Here is a 24,614-nt window from a genome sequence, read left to right as displayed (position 1 = left end):
TCCCTTGATAGCTACAGTAAATTGCACGTCTGTTGATAGGGTGGACAGACCTGCCCCCACTGCTAAAAAAAATTCTAGAGGAAACACTGTTTAGAAGTTGGAAATATTGAGATCTAGTAAATCAGTATAACATACACATCTGTAGACATGAAGTGGCAGCTTCAGCCATTTGTAGCAATTAACATTTTGGCGGCTGCAGCAGCTATTTAGGTTTTGGCTGAGCTGGCTAGCCAGCCAATAACTTCATCAGCCAGCCATTATTCTCAAAACAAATGGCTTCGGGGTCTACTCCAAATACGTGATGAGTAGCCTACATTCGGGTAGTGACTATGGTAACTAGTTGAAGAACCAAAACAACATGTTGCCTGAAGGCCAATGTAGTTAGAACATTTGTAACCATTTCAATCATTCGCCCCAGTAGCTTGCTGTGTAATGCAACGGAAAACAACAATGCATGTGTTTTGCTCGTGGGATCAAATCCCACTCGAATCTTTTATTTTCTTAGCTTCCATTTATTATGGTGTGAATGGCTGTAATTTGGTGCTCACTACATTTTTTCAGAATATACAATCATGAAATGAATTGATTTCAAAAGATATAGCGAAGAAACACGCAGCCATAGGCTTCACAAATCGCACAGGAAAAGAATGCTTCTATTTTGTGTTACGCATATTTTGATTGTATTGTCTATGTTAGCAGCGACGTTCTTAGTATGAATTTTTAATATGTGGTGTCAGAAGGAGCTTTGATGTCGTGGTAAATACGGCTATAGCCTCCAAACAACCCCAAATACGTGATTAGTAGCTTACATTCGGGTACAGGGCTCTACGCTAATGTTTTCACCAAGGAGTACATTTGCTCCTAAATTAAAATTTTTAGGAGCACACAAATACATTTACGGGCACAGTGTTTTTTAAAATTGTATTTGTTTATTAAACATAACTTAACACAGGGGTGTTGTTTAAACTTTTTTACAGGGGCATGTGCCCAGTATAAATCTGCTGTACCCCAGTAAAATCTAAAGTTTGAGTTTTAACAAACCGAAAACACAAAGCTTGCATTAATTATAGATGTCCCTTCCAAAGCTGATATAAAACTTGCGTCCCTGAACTGTTATATAGTGGGTTAAGCGAGGGAAGTTTCTATAGCCTAATAGTGCATTGTGTGCAACAAGCTTGGAAGAAGGGATATGAATAAGGGACTGTGCCCCAGTACAGTTTTATGTCTAACAACACCACTGATTTAACAGTTAATGCCAGACCACTAGCAACTTTCACTCTGATAGAACTAGAACAAATAGTTTAAGAAACATGTATATAGTTATAGTTAATATTTCTTAAAATACTGGGACATTATAGACTATATAAGCATGCCACGGATTAAAAGGCTTGGTAGTCAAAGCTAGGTAGACCCAGAGCCATATAAAAAGAGATTTGGGACATTTCCATAGACTTCCATTGTGGTCTAATCGAAGAAGGCAGAAGTAAAGCGTGTCATTTGCGACCTAGTCCCAAACATTCAACCCCATTCATGTTCAGTGTTATCAAGTTAGCTGATTTTGAAAATAGTTTTAAAATAATGCAGTAATTTGATCAATTTACCAGCTAACTTGCTTCGTTACACTGAACATGACTGGTGTAATAGTTTGTGAAAGACCCATAAGACACTTATTTCCGACGAGGCAAAATCCCGGACAAATTTGGAATCCTTACCGGACGCATTTTTTAGGTCTCGAAAAGAGGACATGTCCGGGTAAAAGAGGACGTCTGGTCACCCAAATTTTATATAGCAAGCTTTACTTCAAGTGTATTGTAAGATATAGCTTGTTAGATTCTAAATGCACATCTGATTAGAGCTAGTAACAATGAATTGCAGATTAAGGGGTCCCCTATCGTCCAGCTAGGTGTCGACGCTCAGCAGGAATTTCAGGTCCACTCACTTAAAACAAACGACCCTCTCACTGGACATATTGCATAATAAAATGTTTTATTGAATGCAATTGGTTGCCTTGTATATTCTGTTCTATTTACCAAACTCCTTCCTTGTCTTAAATTGAGCTACAGTATGTAGCTAGCATAGCCATTTCTAGCTCTGCTTGACAATACTGCTGCCTGCGTAGTGTTATAAGTCAATGTAATACATAAATGTTAATAAAGTATCAGACACTATACATAATACAACACACCAGTAACCAATTGATATTATGTGTTAATATACCGGAAATGTCAGTAAATCGAGATGCTGCTACTGTCTGTCCCGTTGAAAACCAAACAGGTTGTCAGCAGTGGGTTTTTTTGCGAGCTAATTGAACCAAGTGATCATGTGTTGGCGATATCAAATAGTGTTGTAACTTTCTTTTTAAATGGCTCTGGCCCATTGGTTGTGAATCGTCGCTCGCGCGTCATTATGCTATGTTCACATCGTGGAGTCGCGACTCCGTCACTTGCTTTCCATGTGAAATCAATGGTGCTTCACTTCATCACGCTGTGGTTCCGTTTATTAACAGCCCGTCACTCGCGCACTGTGCTCGTAAATTATTTTTCAAGTTCGCACATACATATTTTTAGGCGCAAATATGAGTGAAATGGTCGCACTGTAGAGCCCTGGGGTAGTGTCTATGGGAACCAGTTGATTCAGAAGAAGCCAAATCAAAATGTTACCTGAAGGCCAACGTAGTTAACAAATACTTAACCATTTGGCCAGCTTTTCAAATCTGGTATAGCTTGCGGTGTAAGTCAACGAGCTTTCGTGTTCACGTATTTTTACTCTAGTGCGACCTATGGGGCTTCGCTCCACTCATAGAACTGGAGTTACCTCCATTAACTATCGTTCTATTTCGTGGAGCTCCGCCCCATAGGGGAGCTCTGCTCCTAATGGTTTAGGCGGTGCGAGCGAGGCCAAATATACCCCCAGCGAGACTAGATCTGAAAAAGACACTTTATCTCACAAGGCACCGAGGACAGACCTGCTGATGTAAATAATACACAGGGTCTGCCCTCCCGGTCAGGCCACTACTGTGACACAGAGAGCCGTCCAGGGTAAGAAAAACAGGGGAAGTTTACTTAAAAACTCATGTTGTTTCTCTCGCCTGCTCAACAGCTAAGCTGGAGGGGCAACAGAATACAAACAGTAAAGACATCTCAACTGAGAATGTCTGCCTGTCCCACATTTGCCGAGATAATCAACGAACAACTCGCATCTACGGCCCACAAGAACCTTGTGCGTTGTCATCTCGCTACACCTGATCCACCAGCCATGCTTAGGACAGAATGAGCAAAAGATGAGGAGGAAACGTCCAACAGATAATATCGCACAAATGGTGAAGGCGACGACCAAGACGACTCTTCACAAATCTCCTCCACTCCTACACCCCTAAGGATGGCGGCTGAGGCTGCCACTCATCGGGTGGAATGAGCCCGAATGCCAGGCACGGGACATCTCATAGACTCGTACGCGAGACCAATAGCCTCGCAGAGCCAGTGAGAAAGTCTCTGTTTGGAGAGTGGCAAGCCAGCTCTCGATCCACCGTAGCAGATCAGTAACTGGGGAGAAGATCTAATACTTGCTGTGCATTCCAGATAGCGCGACAGAGCGCGCACTGGGCACAGCCCATGTAAGCGTCTTTCCTCCTCTCCGCTGTGCAGAGGTGGGAAAAAGGCTCTCAGTTCGCAGCTCTGTGCCCTGAACGCTCGGCTAATCACCTTGGGGATAAAGGCCGGATTAGGGCGCAACACTGCTCTCAAGGTTCTGTTTTCCACACCATTGTGCAAAGGCTCGCCAGCGCGACGCGTACCCTCTAGTAGTAGAGCGCATCCATCTGGTGAGGTATGGGCCAAGGCCCGCCTACCAGTATCCCCATCAGTTCCGGGAACCCCGGGGCGATCGGGGGCTATCAGAATGACCGACAGCCCCTCCGACCTCACACGAGCCAGCAAGGGGAGGATGGAGGCCAGAGGTGGAAATGCGTACAGTAGACCTCTCGGCCAGGAACGGTGCGCGAACGCATCGACTCCCAGCGGAGGTCTGTCCTGTGTGTGCAGCGAGAACCACAGAAGACACTGTGTGTTGGCTCGTGACGCAAACAGATCCACCTGTGCTCGGCCGAAGCGTGCCCAGATCAGAGAAACGATGGATGGTTTCAACCTCCACTCGTTCTCTCTCGGGCCGCCCCTTGACATTTGGTCCGCTCCCTCGTTGAGCAGACCTGGAATGTGCTGAGCTCTCAGGGAGCGTAGGTGCGTGAAAGCCCAAGTCCACACTTCCTCTGCTAAGCGATGAAGTGATGGAGAGCGCGCCCCTCCCTGTCTGTTGATGTAAGCCACCGTCGCTCTGTTGTCGGATCTGACGAGAACGTCTTGATCCTTCAACACCAGCGCGAAATGGCACCGTCAGTCGAACCGCTTCGAGCTCCAGGAGGTTGATGTGACGCGTCTCTGACGGTTCCCATCTTCCTCCTATCGAGCCCGCCTGACATACTCCACCCCACCCGGTCAAGGACGCGTCCGTAAAGACCGGGTAGAGAGATGTCACTCTGCCCATGTCGACTCCGCGCGTCAAGACACGCGGGTCTCTCCAATGGTTCAGATCGGCTTTGACTGATCTCGGTATCACTATCAGTCTGCGGCGGTGTCGCACCGGATCCAACCGCAGCTGGGCGAACCATCTCTGCAGCTTGCGCATGTATAACAGGCCTAATGGCACTACTACATGAGCCGCCGCCATCAACCCCAACAGGGATATCACCAACAGTGCGGTGATTGTACGTGAGACCCGGAACGCACGGAGAGCTATCGATTTAGCCTCTCTCCGTGGTGCAGACAGTCTGGCTCTCATCCCAACAGTGTCCAAATGGATACCTAGGTAGGTAAACTGTTGAGCGGGCCATGGAGCGCTCTTCTCCCAGTTGACAGCGAACCCCAACTGGCTGAGCTGAGTCACCAGTGAGGTCGCGTCCTCGATAGCTCTGTCCGGAGACTGAGCCAGAACTAACAGGTCGTCGAGGTACGCCAGAATGCGTATACCCCTCCACCGTAACGGTTCTAGAGCTGCTTCCACGCACTTGGAGAAAGTTCGAGGAGCCAGCGCGTACCCAAACGGCAGGCGCGTGTACTCGTACTTCTTCCCCTCGAAGGCAAAACGCAGAAATCTCCTGTGCTTCAGTTTGACATGGAAATACGCGTCCTTCAGAAGTGTGCTGATCCCAAAGTCGTTCAGCTGTACACAAGTCAGCAAACGCTTTATCGTCAGCATGCGAAAGGGCCGTTTGAAAGGGCCGTTTGGCCACACTCTCGTTGAGCACCCTCAGGTCTAGAATCGGTCTCATCCCCCCGTTTTTCTTGGGAACCAAAAAATAAGGGGAGTAGAGACCCGAGTTCTCCTGATCTCTGGGGACAGGGATCCCCGTCCCTTTGGTCAGCAAGCTCGCTATCTCTTTCCGGAGCACGGGCAGGACAAGCGTGTCTCCCTCACTCCTCTGAAGGGAGGGGGAGTCCGCATGAACTGGATGGCATAACCCTCTCTCAGTATCCTGTCTAGCCAGCTTGGCAGTGAGCATGACTCTCGCCACTCTGCATAACGCAGAGAGAGCGGGCATGCGTTCAGCTGCGGAGCCGCAGACAGGAAACGGCCGTACTCTCGTCTGACCCCAGCCGCCGCTGTGCACCGAATCGGCGACACAGCCCAAGGTGGGGTCAACTCGAAAGGGCTGGAGCAGCATCTCAAGGCCAAAAGAAGTCTTCCTGTCCTCATTATGAGCCTCGAGAGGACTCACAGCGCGACCAGAGGTCTGTGCGTACTGTTGCAGCGGTGGCTCATGTAACGTGATAACAGAGTCACACGCTGTGTTATGGTGCATGGGGGCGGCTAGCGGTCTGGCCACACGCTTGCTAGCTGGGCCAGACTCCTCTACGTACGTGCTCGATGGTTCGGCATCGCTAGTTGTGGAAAACCCGCAAACCGAAACCAACTAATTTCTCCGCTCGACAACAGTACGAGTGCTCAGCTCAGTAACTGTCGAGACCGTAAGAGGCACTGGAAGAAACACTTGTCTTTCTTGGAAAGAGTAAAGCGGAGGTCCAAGCCTCTTTCCTTCATCCATACAAACAGGGGTGGGAACCGAAGCCTCGGTCCCCGCTGCCAGTCATGCTCTCCTCTTCTTTCCACCTCTGCCACCGCGCCAGCTGGGGTTAGGTGGAAGGCTGTAACCCGCTCTCCCGGGCATACGCCCTAGCAGGTGCTTCCTCTCCTCCACAAGGCGCGAGAAGCGTTCAGAGGCTGATGCCACAGCCGGTCCGACCAAGCCCTCGCTAGTCACTGGAGCATTGAGCAGGGCGGACTTCATGCCTCTCCATGGCAGTGAGCGATAACCACAGGTGGCGATGAACAACCACGCTGTTGCCCATCGCTCTGCCGGCAACAAATCGCTGCCCCCTGGTTCAGGTGGAGAGCCGCGGACGCCATTCTGGCAACCCACGATGTTTCCTCGGCCGACAGTCCCTCAGGCCTTTCCGTGGAAAGTTTCGAGACCGCCGCCATCAAAAGGGCAGGGTTTCCAGAGGCAGCTGCTCCCTGCGCACCCCAGACATAAGCCTTATCTGCCAGAGAGGCAGTGAGCTTGTCCCGGGGGGACGGCAGGGTCGCCTTCCACGCCGCCAACAAGGTGCTCGCCCCTGGCACCAAGGACGCCACGAGGGACGGTTCCAAGGGCGGGGGACCCGATTTAACAGCCTCTTCCAGCCCGTTCACTCGAACGAGAGAAGCGCCTTGACTGGCGCATTCGCCGTCAACAGCGCATCCCATGAACCCTGCACATAATCAGCCAATTTAGGCATAGTGGGGCATAAGGGCTTTAAGGCTTAGGAGCATAGGAGCCAACATCCCACGGGTCCTCTTCCTCTACAGGAGGAGAGGCTGGAAGGGGAACGCCCAAAAATTGCCGCTGCCTTTGCTATGACAGCAGGGAAGTCTGCTCTGCGAGACAACGCAGAGGAGACGAGAGGGTCGGTAGCCGGCTCCTCGTCATCCTCTGAGGCCAAGCTCAACACGCGCCCTTTTACCTCAGAGAAGTGCGGGGGGGGGGGGGGTTGAGCGCAACGCGCCTGGGAAAGAAGCCTCCACAGGAGGTCCCCGCCCAAACGTTTGCACCTCATTAGTCACCTCGAGTACGCCTAGGTCCTCTGACCCTGAACTCTCCTCATCGGAGAGCAGGGCCGAGACCACGTCTTCGAGTAACTCTCCTACCTGGAAGAACTTGTGACGCTTCCATCTCCTCTTTAAAGGAGACATGAAATGCTGTTTTTGGATGCTTTTAAATAGGCCTTAGTGGTCCCCTAATACTGTATCTGAAGTCTCTTTCCCGAAATTCAGCCATGGTGCAGAATTATAGCCACTACGAGTAGTCCCACACTGAGCTTTCCTCAGAACGCGCTGTTTTGGTGTCTGTAGCTTTAAATGCTAATGAGGAGGAGAGGGGCGGCAACATGCGCTAATGTTTACAACGGATGTATCACAATGGCTCGTAGCCCCCGTTGCTGTAAGATGCCTCGAATTTGCCCATTCTCATCTGATCACCCTGGTTTGCAGAGATGCACACTCATAAATAATTTCAATGAGGAGAAAGGCGGATATCACCCGTGCCATAACACCAACAGCATAACGGTTATCCAAATAACAAAGAAGTGTACAACCTGGCATGCCGAGGTCCCAAACACACGAAACAAAATTCGTGGTGGTCTCCCTCGGCTTCCAGGTGACGGCACCTGCAGTGAGCTCTTAAAAGAGCTTTATGCGGCAGAGGTGACATGGAAAAATTCATACTCTTTCAATCTGAATCTAATTCAGAACAACCCGTGCTGAATTTTTTGGGAGGATGAGTGACGGCTGTCACCCCCTTATATAGGGCACCTGTGTGAGTGACAGGTGTGTATACATTTTGATCTTCAGTCATTGGCTGCACTAGGTAAACCATTAGGAGCAGAGCTCTCCTATGGGGCGGATCTCCTCAAAGCTTTCCACCTGTAACTTATGTAGCTGGAGGGGAAATATTTCTGTTGTGTGCTTCTATTTACTGGACAAAAAGGCATTGATGTATGAGTTAATCACCTCACAACAAATAGATACAATTGTCCTGCTTAAGGTACTTACCGAGTGGGTCGCCTTAATCATTATCATAAAAATTGCCCCCCCTGAGATTTTTTTCAGGAGCCGCCGATGGTCTACAGTAGCCTATTTGCAGCTGTCAAGCCACGATTGATCAAACTCCACCACAGCAGATGGCGCGAAGGTTGGAAGAAGCCGGTGTATCACCGGAATAGCTTGAGTTGTTTACATCCAGCTAGAAAGAAAGAGCTTGAAGGAAAAAGCTAGCTACTCTAGGTACAATTTCGTTCTATTCGAGTTTTAACCACCAAAATGTCCAATCTAGAGGTGTTCAGGGATTTTATCACTCAGCGATTAACAACGGCAGCTTTGGAGATATTTAGGGCAGCTGAAAAATCGTTTGCTGAGTTCGAAGAGGAGATTTCTCGTTCAAAGGAGGAGAGTGAGCGACTTCAACGGTTGTTGGACATTGTTATTCAACCTGAAATCAAGATTCACCGAGCAGGTTCGATATAGTCGATTATAATCTGCTGTTTTTATATTCATTATGTCGTATTTGATTTTGCACAGTCAGACCCAGATGTCTTGTGTAAAAATGTTGATCGATAAGAGGTCGGTCCGTGTACCTTGCGGCCATTGGTTTTTCTCTTTTGCAACGCGTGTTGACATACGCAAAATAGGGCTGTAATATCGTTTTGTCACTTACGTAAGTAAATCGAACACACGTTTAACTATAACGGCTTGTTTTTGGTTGTGTCGTGTTTTTTATATACTAATGAAATAACCATATAACACAAATCGTATAACAATCCGTGTACCCTTCGTTCTTTCATTTTTCCTTTTCAAAACCAAATCGGAAAAACCCCAAAACAAACTTGTTTTTTTCTGTTTTAAAACCAGAACGGAAAAATGGGGAAAAAGAACAACTGAAATCACTAGTTCTGTAGCGGTTTTTCTGTTTAAAAACCAAAACTGATAAAACGGAAAAATGACGTTTTTGATTTTTTCGTTATTGTCATATTTTGATCTTGGAATTCTCGTGGAAATGTGGTGGTGCAGGCGCATCTTCATTGTTTTTCGGGGGATTTCCTGCATGTACAGGCACAGGTAAAACTCCTTTCCATGGCCGACCTTCACCTGGTCCCACATCCCATTGTTGACTACTGCACATCTGGAACGAATGTATTTGTTAATATAACATGTCCAGTTGGTTCAACAGTCATACACAAATCCATTAAATGCATTAAACTCAAAGATATTATGCATAGACCAGACATACTGAAGATACATTTAATTTGCAAAACACAATTTCAAATTCACTAATTCAGTGCTTGATAGGGAGCTTAAAAAGCATGTTTTAAATGGAGCATTGATACTAAGCATGTCTGGCTTGGTAGCTGGCCAATGCCTAAAGGGCTGCCTACTAACTGCGGAGAGGGGTACTGTGTGTAAGTGATGTCCAACACCCCCTGTGGATAAAGGGTAATGTGAGTTTAGATATAGTGACATGGAGGAGAAAGGGAAATGGGTGAGATTCTCTGCAGCGCTGAAGCATGTGATGACAGGTAAGGAGGGCTAAAATGTTCTACAAAGCAGAAATGGGGTGAGTGATTTCTGTCAATCATCCCTATGTGCTCTTTTGTTAAGAAAACAATATTACTTTTGCTTTGCATAGTATAGTACTCACCTGTACACCTCATCATAAATAATCAAATTATTGTTAATGGGCATGGTTGGATTTGCCAAAATTCTGGCCACGTGGGTGGCCCCAAACATGCAAATGTTTTCATTTTGGTCCATGTGTTTCATTTGACCCATGTGTTCGGCATGGTAGGGGATGGGATTTACATTTAGTCATTTTTTTTTAGCAGACGCTAAATTTATATTACGACACCCTTTTTAAATAGAAGAGGAATATGCTTAATGCTGATTCATCGGTCCTTCAGTGCATGCATAGGCCTATGTAATGACACAATTTAAATAACAAAAAATTAATATCAATTTGCCAAAGTTAGGCTGCCTACATGTCGTTTTCAGCAGCATGTAATCGTGAATAGGATAGGACTTTGGTGATTTTGGCGGAAAAAGTTCCACGCATTGCATTTATGGGGAAAACCAAATTTGAGTTGAATTTATATGCATTTTCTGTTTTCGCTTTCCCCTTTTGGTTTTGAAACAGAAAGACCGCTACAGAAGTAGTGATTTCTGTTGTTCTTTTTCCCTGTTTTTCCGTTCTGGTTTTAAAACAAAAAAAACTAAAAACAAGTTTGTTTTTCGTTTTTGCCGATTTGGTTTTGAAACTGAAAAACGAAAGAATGAAGGGTTCACGGATTTATAACGAGCCATTATTAGTTGTTTTGATAATTCCATATCCTTTACAGTATGCTGGTATCTGCAAAAAAAGAAAAATCGTCTCGTAATATTGTTTTGTCCATTTCGGATGTCAGAACCGGATTATGAGCAATTACTTGGATTCCGTTGTTTTGTTTTATTTTGGAATAACCATATAACACAAATGGTATTTACTCGTTTGTTTTATTATTACATATCCTTTATGCTGGTATCTGCAACAACAAATAAAAGAACCAAATGATGGGGAAAGCCTTGGTTTCCGTTGTTTTGTTTCATTTTGGAATTACGGAATAACCATATACCCAGGTAGAAATTGAACGTTCCCAGAACGTTCCCGTTGGTGTAAAAGGACGTCGCCTTATAACGTTCCCAGAACGTCCCATATAGGTCTTAGGACATTATCTTCTCCGGCCAACACAAAATCTTTCTCTGTTGCAACTAGGGCTGCAACAACAACAATCGATTAAATCAATTAAAATCGATTATTAAAAGTGTTGGCAACGAATTTCATTATCGATTCGTTGTGTCGCGCGAATATTACGACACCAGTCTTTCCCACAGATTAGAAATCTAATTGTGGCGGGGAGGGGTGGGGGTTGTCAGACCGGGGGGGGTCGTAATAATTCCTTCGTTAATAATTCGTTACACAGTTAATTTGTTAATAATTTGTTACATTAAATATTAATCCAAAATGATTCACACCTTCACAAATTAACAACAACTAACATATCATTTCTGCATTATGCATGTAGCAACGATAGTGCTAAACAACTATTTAACTGGTCGGCTCCATGACGCCGAGTAAGTAGCTAGCTCTTGAGACTTCTCACCAAAAGAACGAAGGGGAAACTTTGAGTACTGTAAGTCGCTCTGGATAAGAGCGTCTGCTAAATGACTAAATGTAAATGTGATTAAGGTACCTAGCGAAAAGTAGCCTCAACTTTCCTCGACTTTTAGCTACGGCACTAATGCTGAAGGCTCGCTGATATAGCTGTCGGTCTTACTAGAACGGCATATGTATCCATTGTTGCTAACGTGTGCTGACGTTGTGACTGTGTGCATATGTGGGAAAGACGCATGAGTGACAGAGAGACGGAGGGAGAGCAGGGGAAAGGAAATGCAGCTGAACGAATACGCTGCGTGTTTTAACCTAAATAGCGATTAAAAAAAATGTTTTACGAAACGCAATGTGTGGCGGCCGGTGTTGATTCTGTGGCGCACCGCCACAAATTAGTCTGTGTGGGAAACACTGGACACTCAATATGTCGCGGAGATGTTTAAGTATTAAAAATAAAGTTTAGTTGAGCACGGAGCGGAGGTAGAGGAAAGGCCATCGGAGAGACGTTGTTGAGGAACGTTGTTCTGAAACACATGGCGGAGGCAGAGAAATCAGTACGACCCAAGTCATCCAAGGTATGGGAGCATTTCACACTAAATACATCCTCACAAATCTAAACTTTCTTCAAAATGGTGTAAAACATTTCTGAAATATACACCAGATTATTCTAATAAAGTCTGGCCTACTTCCACAACCTTTCAATTTTCAATAGTTTTAAACAAAACCCCAATCAATTGCTCATCTTGGAAAATAGTATTAAATCCATGCTAATATTAATAACTTTTTCTAAATTGTGTGCCTGTTTGTGCACATTCTGAAGATTTTTTGCACTGTGAATTTGCACTGTCAGTTCAGTTTTTGAATAATGGGTTGGAAATTAATGCTTATAAAAAAATCTGATTCATCGATGAATCGAAAGAAGAATCGACAGATTAATCGATTATTAAAATAATCGTTAGTTGCAGCCCTAGTTGCAACGTTCCCCACTCAGCTTCTACGTAAATTCGCATGCTGCAAGTTTTCAGGCAGTGATAAGCTCGCTCTGATGATTTGCATGTTAAACAAACTATATTTTTAATTTGTAGGACATTGTAAGAGATACTAAATACCATCGGCATTCGGTTACGAGGAAACAGTGGTGGCTGAAATGTTTGGCGCAGACATACAAAACTTTGGGAAGTTGTGTTGGCGCATTTCCAGCGAAAAAAATAAAATTAAGATACTGGTTGTGCAGAGGCTTGGATGATAGAACAAAAAAAAACAACTTTTGATTTGTACAGCCAAACACTGAGCAACTGTTATGCTTCGTTCGTTTGCTAGCCATGATGTCTCTCCAGGAAAAACCGATATTACACTTGCCTTTGCATTATCGTAGCTCAGTTTTTCATGGGCGGGCCAGATTATCTGGGCGGGCAAAGTAGAGAGAAGGGCGGTAGCCTGGCTCCTTGTGATGTCACAAGGAGCAGATTTTCAAACAGAGCGTTTGAGCCTTCATTTTCTCAAAGGCAGAGAAGAACACCCAGGGCTTGGTTTACACCTATCGAAAATTCTAGCCACTGGGGGACCAAAGGCAGGCTATGGGAACTCATATTAATGTTAAATAACCTCCTAAGGTGAAGTTTTCATGTCATGTGACCGTTAAAGGGTAGCAGAACGTTATTTCGGGGCCTTTCAGGACGTTCTAGGAACCATTATAGGACCATTCCTCTGTATCAATGCTAACCTTTGCAGAACCTTTTAGTGACATATCTAAGGCATCTCTGCCGTACAGCTCCCCAAAACTAACAAATGTGGTGAGCAGCGTGTTTGCATATTTACTATACATAGAGCAGAGCTGTGGACTGACAAGGATGGATATACCTGTAGATAACAACATTAAGTTGTAATATAAATTACTGTCCAAATGTCGTTTCAGAACAACAAGGTCTATATACAAGAGAAATTGTCTGAACTCTGTAGCTTTCCAACAATCTAATTCTCAAAGGGATTGTGGTTTCCTTGCAAACCATGCTGGTATATACCTACGCATCTGAGTTAGAGTTTCTGAAATCCTGTCCACAAGACTACACTGTAAAAAAAAAAAAAAAAAATCTGTAAATAATGATTTTTTTATGTATATCTAAGTTACAGGAAATACAGATAGAAAGGCAAACTGTAAAAATGGCAAACTGTACATTTATACATTTACATAAAAATTACAGCAAAACATTTTTACTTAAAAATACACTAAAATGATTTTTTTTAAACAAATATTAATAACCGTTTCACCAAAATTTTCTGTTAAAACACATTTCACTTTATCAAAACTAGCCATTTTAACAGTTATTTTGCAGATATTTACTTTCATCCCATGGACAAATAACTTCTTAATTACATATTTTTGGTTTAAAGGTAGGAACCTTGAATTGTGAACTGCTGCTGGTCTATGATAGACTGACGTTGTCATACTCATAATTCTAGTCAGACTATGAGTCTGAAAACTCTCCGTTGGGCTGTGACTATGGGGCGTGTTTCAACCGAACTCGTAAAACAAATGCCTACTCGCTCAATTGGATAGACCTACAACCAATCAGAGCAACGTAATATGTTGTTTGTTGAAAACGAATTCAACCCAAGGGCTCTTTCGTGACGTTGTTGATTACGTTACTGTTAATCATCTGTCCATCGTCGTATAAAGCCCGCCGTGGCAATTTCATTGGTCCGCCCAGATCCTGGTTTTATATAATTGTTCCCAATACGAGACCCTCCAGATCCAACTTCCCGACCAAATTTTTTGTGGACGGGGAGAAGTTGGGCTGGCAGCCAGGCTAGGTCTATGAATGAATATGTTACAATTAATACAAATTATTTTTTTGTATAATTGTCAACTGAAATACACAGTTTGTCCAGTGAACTTTTATTAAGGGGGCATCTTGCCTCACAAGTCATTTCCTGTGGGGCCAGATTAAAAAAAATTGACATACACCCAGGCAGGAAGCCAGCTTTCAGAAGTTGTTGCATGTTTCTAGCCCAATTTATGGTCAAACAAGGCAAGGCACTGAAGAATTACCTTAAAACTGGATATTACAAACACACATTCTAAAATGTCTATTAACAGTGACCTATTATTGTGATTATTAGAGATAACTAGCCTCCTCTGGCATTCATTCACTCAATTGTTTAAGGGCGTGTTGTTTAGGGTGAACACCACACTACCAAAACCATGTGTGAACATTTACCAGACGAGTGGCATCCAATCATCCAAACAATGTAGTTTTTGTATGTGCTCCCATGATAAATTCTTTCAAAAAAAAAATAAAAATAATAATTTTTATTCCTTTTAAGAATCCTCAGCTGCACTTCACAATAAATATGAATAGGCTAATTTTCATATTCAAATAATCCCCATCCCCCCTCTCTCACCAAAAGTAGAACCAATCACAGTATTTTATACATATAAAGAAATGTACATTTGTGACCTCTAATAACTAGTTAATGTTTGTATTTTTTTGTATTTTCACCCTTCTCAACCTGTGAGCCAATAATTTATTTTATTATGCGGCATGATTCTTTGAGACGATTGAACGGCCGTTCTTTTCATCTTGCGCCTTTACACAACTGTGCAGAACTGTACCGAAAGGCAACTCTTCAAACCTCATCCAAACCTACTCCACAAGCACACAAGTCAAGTGTCAACTATCCCGAACATCAAGGCAAGTAAACAAAACGTGTTCAGGTGTGGTGGTTCTGTGTTTTTGCTATCAAAGTAGCGCTAGCTAGCCAATACTATTTTGCCAGCTAAATACTGTCGGTAGAGCTAGTGACTGTGCTTCGAACTGAAGGTTGTGTGTCAGTTTGGTGAAGGTTGGTGGTTTGTGAAAAACAGTTGGATTCTTACTAGCCATGATAATTTGTGTTGTAGTAAGCTTTATACATTTTTTTTTTTACAATAATTGAGGCATCTATTTTTCAACAGATACCAAAAAGCGGTCTTATCAAGAGCAGTGGAGCCTTTTCAAGAGTTAGGCTACCTGCCAGCCTACCACGCGGCCCGCAGTTAAGTCTGTACTCTTTGTCAGCAGAAATGGCTTGTGCCTCAACAACATGGGCGGATCTACAGGGGGCAAGCTGCCCCCCCCCACTCTAGAGCCCCCCAGCTGCCCCCTAACTTTGGTGATCCAAAAACTGTACTTGTAAAATGCCACTATGTCCACAAGCTTCTCAAAACATTGAACTGAACAATACATTTACCGAAAGTAAACAATAACATTTTTCATTTTAAATGTATTCTTAGCCCCTTTCCACTCGAATACTTAGCTACTTCCCTGCATCAAACGGGCAGAGCGGCGTTCACACAGGCTGGCTCGCACACAGCGATTCTGCTGCGGTGCAGTATCAGAATCAGAAAGGGATTTATTCGCCATGAAAGTTTGCACAGACAAGGAATTTGCTTTGGCAGGAAGGTTCATACAATAAACATATAGGAATCTTAAATTTAAATCTGTGGCCTAACTATACTAAGGGTACATAAACTATCAATACTAAGTGGAATAGAATTCAAATAAAATTTGCCGCAATTTATAATATAAATACAAATATTAGAGAAGACACAAATGGTACAGATACAGTTTTGTAATGTAGTGCAAAATGCAAATTGTTTTAAGACACAAAGTCATTAAAGTCAGTGTGAACTCTTGGCCTTGTTGAGGAGGCCAACAGCGAAAGGAAGAAACTGTTTTTGTGGCGTGAGGTTTTAGTCCTGATGGACCGCAGAGTGTCCACGGTGGGAGGAGTTGGCCACAATCTTCTTCGCTCACCTCAGGGTCCTCGAGGTGTGCAGGTCCTCGAGGGAAGGCAGATTGCAGCCAATCACCTTCTCCGCAGTGCGGATGATACGCTGCAGCCTGCTCTTGTCCTTGGCAGTGGCAGCAGCGTACCAGTTGGTGATGGAGGAGATGAGGATGGCTGTGCACCATCATTGTCTTTGGCAGGTTGAATTTCTTCAGCTGCCGCAGGAAGTACATCCTCTGTTGTGCTTTCTTGGTGAGGGAGCTGATGTTCAGTTCCCACTTGAGGTCCTGGGAGACGATAGTGCCCAGGAAGCGGAAGGGTTAACTTGGGGTGAGTGGGGCTGTATTCTTCCTGAAGTCCACAACTATCTCCACTGTCTTGAGAGCATTGAGCTCTAGGTTGTTCTGGCTGCACCAGGTCACCAGGTTGTCCGCTTCCCACCTATAATCAAACTCATCTTCACCAGAGATTAGCTCAATGAGGGTGGTGTCGTCCGCAAACTTCAGGAGTTTGACGGACGGATGACTGGATGACTGGAGGTGCAGCTGTTGGTGTACAGGGAGAAGAGCAGATGAGAAAGGACGCAGCCCTGAGGAGATCCGGTGCTGATGGACCGGGAGTCAAAGACTTGTGTTCCCAGCTTAACGCACTGCTTCCTGTCAGACAGGAAGTCTGCAATCCACCTGCAGGTGGAATCAGGCACGTTCAGGTGGGAGAGCTTGTCCTGAAGCAGGGCGGGGATGATGGTATTGAAGGCAGAGCTGAAGTCCACAAACAGGATCCTGGCGTAGCATGCTGGGGAGTCCAGGTGCTGTAAAGTCGAGGGCCATGTTAACTGCATCGTCCACAGACCTGTTGGCGCTGTAGGCAAACTGCAGGGGGTCCAGGAGAGGGTCTGTGATAGATTTAAGGTGTGCCAGGACCAGGCGCTCGAAAGACTTCATTACCACAGAAGTCAGGGCGACGGGTCTGTAGTCATTAAGTCCTGTTGGCTTTGGCTTTTTGGGCACAGGGATGATGGTGGAGGACTTGAAACAGGCTGACACATGGCATGTCTCCAGAGAGGTGTTAAAGATGTAGGTAAAAACCGGAGACAGCTGGTCAGCGCAGTTCTTGAGGGTGGCTGGAGAGACAGAGTCCGGCCCAGCTGCTTTGCGTGGGTTCTGTCTCTTGAACAGTTTGTTCACTTCTCTCTCCTGAATGGATAGAGTCGTCACTGTAGAGGGGGGAGGGGGGAGGCCTCACGGGTGGAAAGGGGTTGTTCAGGACTGTCCAATTGTCTTTCAAATCTACAGTAGAACTCATTCAGGTCGTTGGCCAGGCGGGAGTCGTTAGTGGAGTGGGGGGCTCTGGGCTTGAAGTTGGTAATCTGATTCCTCTCCAGACAGAAGCAGAGTCTTTTGCAGAGTATTGATGTTCTAGTCTCTCCGAGTACAGTCGTTTAGCCTTTCTCACCGCCTTGCTAAACCTGTTCTTCAACTGTCCCTGTCCCCACTCCTAAACGCGGCCTCTTTGTCTAGCCTCAGCCTTCTGAGTTTAGCTGTACACCAGGGTTTGTCATTGAAGATCACCCTGGTGCGTGTTGGTATACAGCAGTCCTCACAGAAGCTGATGTATGATGTCACAGCCTCCGTGAGCTCATCCAGACTATTGGAGGCAGTCATTTACATGTATTCATTTAGCAGACGCTTTTATCCAAAGCGACTTCCAAGAGAGAGCTTTACAAAGTGCATAGGTCACTGATAACAACAACAAGAAAACATTGCGGGTAGCCAAAACATGAAGCACATATTGTGAACAACCAAAAATAAGTGCCAAAGGGAAGAACCATAAGCGCATGTAGTTAAGCAAGTTACAATTAAACAACATGAATCGCTATAAGTGCAAGTGTACCTGTAGAAAATCAAGCAACAGTAAAACAATATATATATATATATATTTCGCAGCGAGTACAACCATTTAAATCAGTTACCACTAACCAACAAGAGCAACAAGTCTCTAAGCAAGAGTCATTGTGATCCTTGAGGAAACTTACATTGGTCCAGCAAACCATTCCCAAGGACCGTTGTACTAGTCATGAACATGTCCCAGTCAGTGCAGTCCAAGCACGCCTGCAGATCCTCCATAGCCTCACTGTTCCACTGTTTCAAAGTCCTCACAACAGGCTTACAGCGCTTTAGATTCTGCCTGTATGCAAGAATCAGGTGGACCATGGCGTGGTCTGAGTGACCCAGTGCAGCTCGGGGAACCACATGGTATGCTTTACTGGTTGTAGAGTAGCAGTGATCCAAAGTGTTCCCTTCTGTGGTACAGGGCAGTTGATGAATTGTCTGTATTCGGGGAGTTCTTGAGTGAGATTTGCCTTTGTTAAAGTCGTACTGCATCCCGGCAAAGACTGGCCGGGATGCAGTTTCCCCCGAGCCTCTGAAGTTGAAGTCAGTTTCCCCAGGTGAAGTTTAAACACACATGTTTAACTTGAAGTTACATTTGTAATGAAGCTGGCTCCAGAATTTGGACAAATGGAACTCATGCTGATAAAAGAGAACAAGAGTGTGTTCTTTCGTGTCACACCTCATGCTATGTCATATTCCCAAGAATTTGGACTCTATGAGGTTCAAGAAGCTAGTGAGAAAATGCTAAGCATAAGTGCAGAGCTGTGTTTGGATTACTATCCATTACCTGCTTACATTCTTCGTGGAACTAGAGTAATTTCCTTAAAACATAGCATTTTGGACACAGAGTAAGGCAAAAAATTGCCATCTACAATAGTGTATTAATACTGCATGAGTAAGAGTATTTAGAATATAATGATCTAACAATATGTGACAGCCTTTAAATGAGTACAGTAATAACCAAGCCACAAGATATAGGCTAGTCTTTCTTAAATTGACACGTGCTAGAGGGGCTACAATGGCCAGTAAAATGATAAAAAAATATGTGAAATATTTGTAATATTTGTAAGATCACCGAATAATGAATTAAAATTAAAATATGCCATGGCTCCCAGTAGTTTTGCTTTTGTCAACGAAAATTATGACAAAATATCCTGGTCAACGAACCTTTATCAAGTGACGAAAACGATACAAGACGGAACGTAAATGCTGGTCATGTGACGATGACTATAATTAAATGTATAATGCAGTATTGTTAATTAATAAAAACGAAACAAAATATAGTTTACAAAATAAAAACGAAACGAAATGTTATAACGTTATTTCGTCTCCTTTAGTCGCGTTATTATTATTAGCTAACTCATGAGGCTGTGCTTAATGTGTCTCATTTAACTTTAGACGTTAGCTTGTCTGAGACAAGCATGTGTGTGTTTGTTTGTGAGAGAGTGTAAAGTGGGTTACCATGTGTGACTGTGTGCAAGTGTATTTGTTTGAATGAGAGAGTGTAAAGTCGGTTCTTAGTTCTTACCTGACTGTCTGCATGTGTACTAAGCATCCCTTGTTGGCCAAATACTGTAGCTAGTTTTGTCATTCACCAAGGCTGGACTGGGACAAAAAAATCGAAACTTGGTGTACATGCCTCATTTCTCATGGGGAACAAAAAAGCCTCAAGGACCCATAAGGTCCGCCATGATGGATTTTCCTGTACAGTGAAAACTTGGGAAAATCTTCAAAATGCATCGACTCTTATAAAAAAGGTCAAATTGACTTGAAATTTTGTACAGATGTGTAGAATTGATGTCTGTATATAGAGTGACATGGAATAAGAAATACAATACAAAATGGCTGAAAGGGGTGTATTTATGTAAATGTACACATTGCCTCAATATCCTTGTGTCAATAAATCAAATATAATTTTGACTGGTTTTTCAAACCTAATTTGGTTCAAGATGACATCACGCTCTACCGTAAACAATTTCACCTTGGTATGTCAAAATATGATTGAATTAGAGCTGTTTCGACTTTGGCCGAATCTGACAACGCTTACCACAGGAGAAACAGCTTACTTTTTTATACAGTAACTGAACGTGACGATATTCAACACTGAGAATAGCTCACTGGGCTGGGACAGCGACCTGCAAAGTATAAGGTTGTTGGTTCGAATCCTGCCACAGTCGTTTAGCCCGTCTTAAATCGTTCTGAAGTACCATGCGCAATTTCACCTTGAAATGTCAAAAGATCATTGAATTACAGCTGTATAAACTTGGGCCGAATCAAACAATCCATGCTACAGGTGAAACGGCTTATGTTTTGTTGTACAGTAACTGACCACATTTTCTCATCCTTGAGGGTAGCTCAATGGGTTGCAACAGTGTCCTACGAAGTGCAAGGTCACAGGTTCGAATCCAGGCAAGTCTTTTGGCATATCATAATTTTGATTACTTGTTTAGTTAAACGGTCAAACATCCTTCTGAAATACCATGCGCAATTTCATGCAATTTCACCTTGAAATGTCAACCGTTTCTTAACCTTTGTCCCAAAGCTGACCAAAAACTAATACTTGTCACGCAGTCGGAGCACAGCTAGATAATCAGCGTCAGCACCCTTGGGTACCCAGCATGCAGTGCGTCAAAAAACACAAAGACTTGTGGAAAATAGTTTGGTTACAACAGCCATGCGAGGGATTTCAGTTGTTGTCTTCGTTCAGTTAGATGTCGTCGTCGTCGTCGTCGTCATCTGCCGCTTGTCCGGGGATCGGGTCGCGGGGGCAGCGACCTAAGCAGGGAGGCCCAGACTTCCCTCCCCCCGGCCACTTCCGCCAGCTCTTCCTGGGGGACCCCAAGGCGTTCCCAGGCCAGCTGAGAGACATAGTCCCTCCAGCGTGTCCTGGGTCTTCCCCGGGGCCTCTTCCCAGTGTGACGTGCCCGGAACACCTCACCAGGGAGGCGTCCAGGAGGCATCCTAATCAGATGCCCGAGCCACCTCAGCTGGCTCCTCTCGACGCGGAGGAGCAGCGGTTCTACTCTGAGCCCCTCCCGGATGACCGAGCTTCTCACCCTATCTCTAAGGGAGAGCCCGGACACCCTACGGAGAAAGCTCATTTCGGCCGCTTGTATTCGCGATCTCGTTCTTTCGGTCACTACCCATAGTTCGTGACCATAGGTGAGGGTAGGAACGTAGATCGACTGGTAAATAGAGAGCTTCGCCTTTCGACTCAGCTCCTTCTTCACCACGACGGACCGATGCAGAGCCCGCATCACTGCGGACGCCGCGCCGATCCGCCTGTCGACCTCGCGCTCCATTCTTCCCTCACTCGTGAACAAGACCCCGAGATACTTGAACTCCTCCGCTTGGTTCAGGATCTCCTCCCCGACCCGGAGATGGCACTCCACCCTTTTCCGGTCGATTACCATGGCCTCAGATTTGGAGGTGCTGATTCGCATCCCAGCCGCTTCACATTCGGTTGCGAACCGCTCCAGTGAGAGCTGAAGGTCACGGCCCGATGAAGCCAACAGGACCACATCATCCGCAAAAAGCAGCGACCCGATCCTGAGGTCACCAAACCGGACCCCCTCAACACCCTGGCTGCGCCTAGAAATTCTGTCCATATAGGTAATGAACAGAATCGGTGACATAGGGCAGCCCTGGCGGAGTCCAACCCTCACCGGGAACAAGTTCGACTTACTACCGGCAATGCGGACCAAACTCTGGCACCGGTCGTACAGGGACCGGACAGCCCCGATCAGGAAATCCGGTACCCCGTACTCTCGGAGCACCCCCCACATGAGCCCCCGAGGGACACGGTCGAACGCCTTTTCCAAATCCACAAAACATGTGTAGACTGGTTGGGCGAACTCCCATGTACCCTCCAGGACTCCGCGGAGGGTATAAAGCTGGTCCACTGTTCCACGGCCAGGACGAAAACCACATTGCTCCTCCTGAATCCGAGGTTCGACAATCCGACGGACCCTCCTCTCCAGGACCCCTGAATAGACTTTCCCAGGGAGGCTGAGGAGTGTGATCCCCCTAAAGTTGGAGCACACCCTCCGGTCCCCCTTTTTAAAGAGGGGAACCACCACCCCGGTCTGCCAGTCCAGAGGCACTGTCCCCGATGTCCACGCGATGTTGCAGAGTCGTGTCAACCAAGACAGCCCTACAACATCCAGAGCCTTAAGGAACTCCGGGCGGACCTCATCCACCCCAGGGGCCCTGCCACCGCGGAGCTTTTCAACCACCTCGGCGACCTCAGCCCCAGAGATAGAAGGGCCCCCCCCGATGTCCCCAGACTCTGCCTCCACGTCGGAAAGCGTGTTGGTGGAATTAAGGAGGTCTTCGAAGTATTCCTTCCACCGATCCAGGACGTCCCCCGTCGAGGTCAGCAGCGCACCATCCCCACCGTATACAGTGTTGACAGAGCACTGCTTCCCCCTCCTGAGCCGCCGGATGGTGGTCCAGAACCTTTTTGAAGCCGTTCGGAAGTCATTCTCCATGGCCTCGCCGAACTCCTCCCATGCCCGGGTTTTTGCCTCCGCGACCGCCAAAGCCGCGTTCCGCTTGGCCTGCCGGTACACATCAGCTGCCTCTGGAGTCCTACCAGCCAATAAAGTCCGATAGGCCTCCTTCTTCAGCTTGACGGCATCCCTCACCTCCGGAGTCCACCACCGGGTCCGAGGGTTACCGCCGCGACATGCACCGACCGCCCTGCGGCCGCAGCTCCGGTCAGCCGCTTCAACAATGGAGGCCCGGAACATGGCCCATTCGGACTCAATGTCCCCGGCCCCCCCCGAGACATGATCGAAGCTCTCCCGGAGGTGGGAGTTGAAGCTCCTTCTGACAGAGGGTTCCGCCAGACGTTCCCAGCAGACCCTCACATTACGTTTGGGCCTGCCAGGCCTGACCGGCGTCCTCCCCCACCATCGAAGCCAACTCACCACCAGGTGGTGATCAGTTGACAGCTCCGCCCCTCTCCTCACCCGAGTGTCCAAGACATGCGGCCCCAAGTCCGATGACACGACTACAAAGTCGATCATCGAACTGAGACCTCGGGTGTCCTGGTGCCAGGTGCACATATGGACACCCTTATGCTTGAACATGGTGTTCGTTATGGACAAACCGTGTCTAGCACAGAAGTCCAACAACAAAACACCACTCGGGTTCAGATCGGGGGGGCCGTTCCTCCCAATCACGCCCCTCCAGGTCTCACTGTCATTGCCCACATGAGCATTGAAGTCCCCCAGGAGGACGAGGGAATCCCCAGGAGGAGCGCTTTCCAGCACCCCCCCCAGAGACTCCAAAAAGGGTGGGTACTCTGAGCTGCCGTTTGGTGCATAAGCACAAACGACAGTGAGGACCCGTCCCCCCACCCGAAGGCGGAGGGAGGCTACCCTCTCGTCCACCGGGGTGAACCCCAATGTACAGGCGCCGAACCGAGGGGAAACCAGTATTCCCACCCCAGCTCGACGCCTCTCACCAAGGGCAACTCCAGAGTGGAAGAGAGTCCAGCCCCTCTCAAGGAGACTGGTTCCGGAGCCCACGCTGTGCGTCGAGGCGAGGCCGACTATATCTAGCCGGAAACTCTCTACCTCGCGCACCAGCTCAGGCTCCTTTCCCGCCAGCGAGGTGACGTTCCACGTCCCTAAAGCTAACTTTTGCAGCCGAGGATCGGACCGCCAAGGCCCCCGCCTTCGGCCGCCGCCCGTCTCACACTGCACCCGACCCCCATGACCCCTCCTGCGGATGGTGAGCCCACTGGAAGAGGGTCCCACGTTGTCTCTTCGGGCTGTGCCCGACCGGGCCCCATGGGAAAAGGCCCGGCCACCAGGCGCTCGCCATCGAGCCCCACCCCCGGGCCTGGCTCCAGGGGGGGGCCCCGGTGACCCGCTTCCGGGCAGGGGCAACTGAGAACCATTGTTGTATTTCTTCATGGTTGGTTTTTTGAGCCACGCTTTGTCTGGTCTTTCACCTGGAACCTGTTTGCCTTGGGTGACCCTACCAGGGGCATGAAGCCCCCGACAACATAGCTTCCAGGATCACTAGGACACGCAAACCCCTCCACCGCGGTAAGGTGGTGACTCAAGGAGGGGTATGCAGGGGTATACAGTTAGATGTTTGTAATGTTATTGTTGGTTAGTTAATATAATCTTGTTGGTCACCCTGATTGTGCATGTTGTGTAGTTTAATGTGACCAGAGAGTCGGTTGCTGTATTGTCACAGGCTATTCTAGCAAGGAGTTGAATATGAGCTCTGCCCTAGCCTAGTTGCCCACATGACTTGTTAGTTATGCATTGACTGAGAGTTTGGAAAGAGATCAATTCAAGAACAGTTTCAATATCCTATGAAAAGTTAATAGTCAGCCCTTACTAATCATAAAATTTCAGCGGTCGGTGTGTAGCAAAGACGCTAGAGAGACTGACTTGTAACATTATGCTCACGAGTTCAAATCCCCGTTCAGCTTTTTTGTTGGCCAAGCATGAAGTAGTTTTGCTCTCTTGTTGTCCAAGTCTCGATCTTCTACAGTGTAGAAGTTTATAATATTTAGACATTTTGCGGAGGAACCCGTATCGCTGCTTGCAGCTATATTCAGCCTAAGGTCCTTAAAAAGTCATTTTGAACAGAGATCATTGTGTTTATTTGCAAAGATTATTGTATTTTTCCACTTTTGATTT

The 24,614-nt window shown here is 46.4% G+C and overlaps 2 protein-coding genes across 5 annotated transcripts in view; one reads left to right on the top strand and one right to left on the bottom strand.

Moving 5' to 3' along the window:
- Positions 1–3,398: 3,398 nt before the first annotated feature.
- Positions 3,399–5,854, bottom strand: LOC124483739. The gene is given in 3 exon segments (XM_047044281.1): positions 3,399–4,383; positions 4,385–5,277; positions 5,279–5,854. Coding segments are annotated over 3 exon segments (2,454 nt in total).
- A 2,402-nt stretch (positions 5,855–8,256) lies between these two features.
- The window catches only part of LOC124483350 (zinc finger protein 501-like), a 38,751-nt gene continuing 22,393 nt past the window's right edge, over positions 8,257–24,614 (top strand). For 2 of the 4 annotated variants that reach the window (XM_047043772.1, XM_047043770.1), the window contains exon 1: positions 8,257–8,602. Coding sequence is in view for 1 of the 4 variants with exons in the window: in XM_047043769.1 (XP_046899725.1) it covers positions 8,410–8,602 (193 nt within the window). In the remaining 3 variants the exon portion in view is untranslated. The remainder of the gene's footprint in view (positions 8,603–24,614) is intronic. The other 2 variants (XM_047043769.1, XM_047043771.1) reach the window with 2 other exon arrangements.

The sequence above is a fragment of the Hypomesus transpacificus genome, chromosome 21 (genome assembly GCF_021917145.1).
Source record: "Hypomesus transpacificus isolate Combined female chromosome 21, fHypTra1, whole genome shotgun sequence".
In the NCBI taxonomy this organism is placed as follows: Eukaryota; Metazoa; Chordata; class Actinopteri; order Osmeriformes; family Osmeridae; genus Hypomesus; species Hypomesus transpacificus.
The sequence above is the reverse complement of the archived record's forward strand: the minus strand, read 5'-3'. Positions and strand labels throughout refer to the sequence as shown.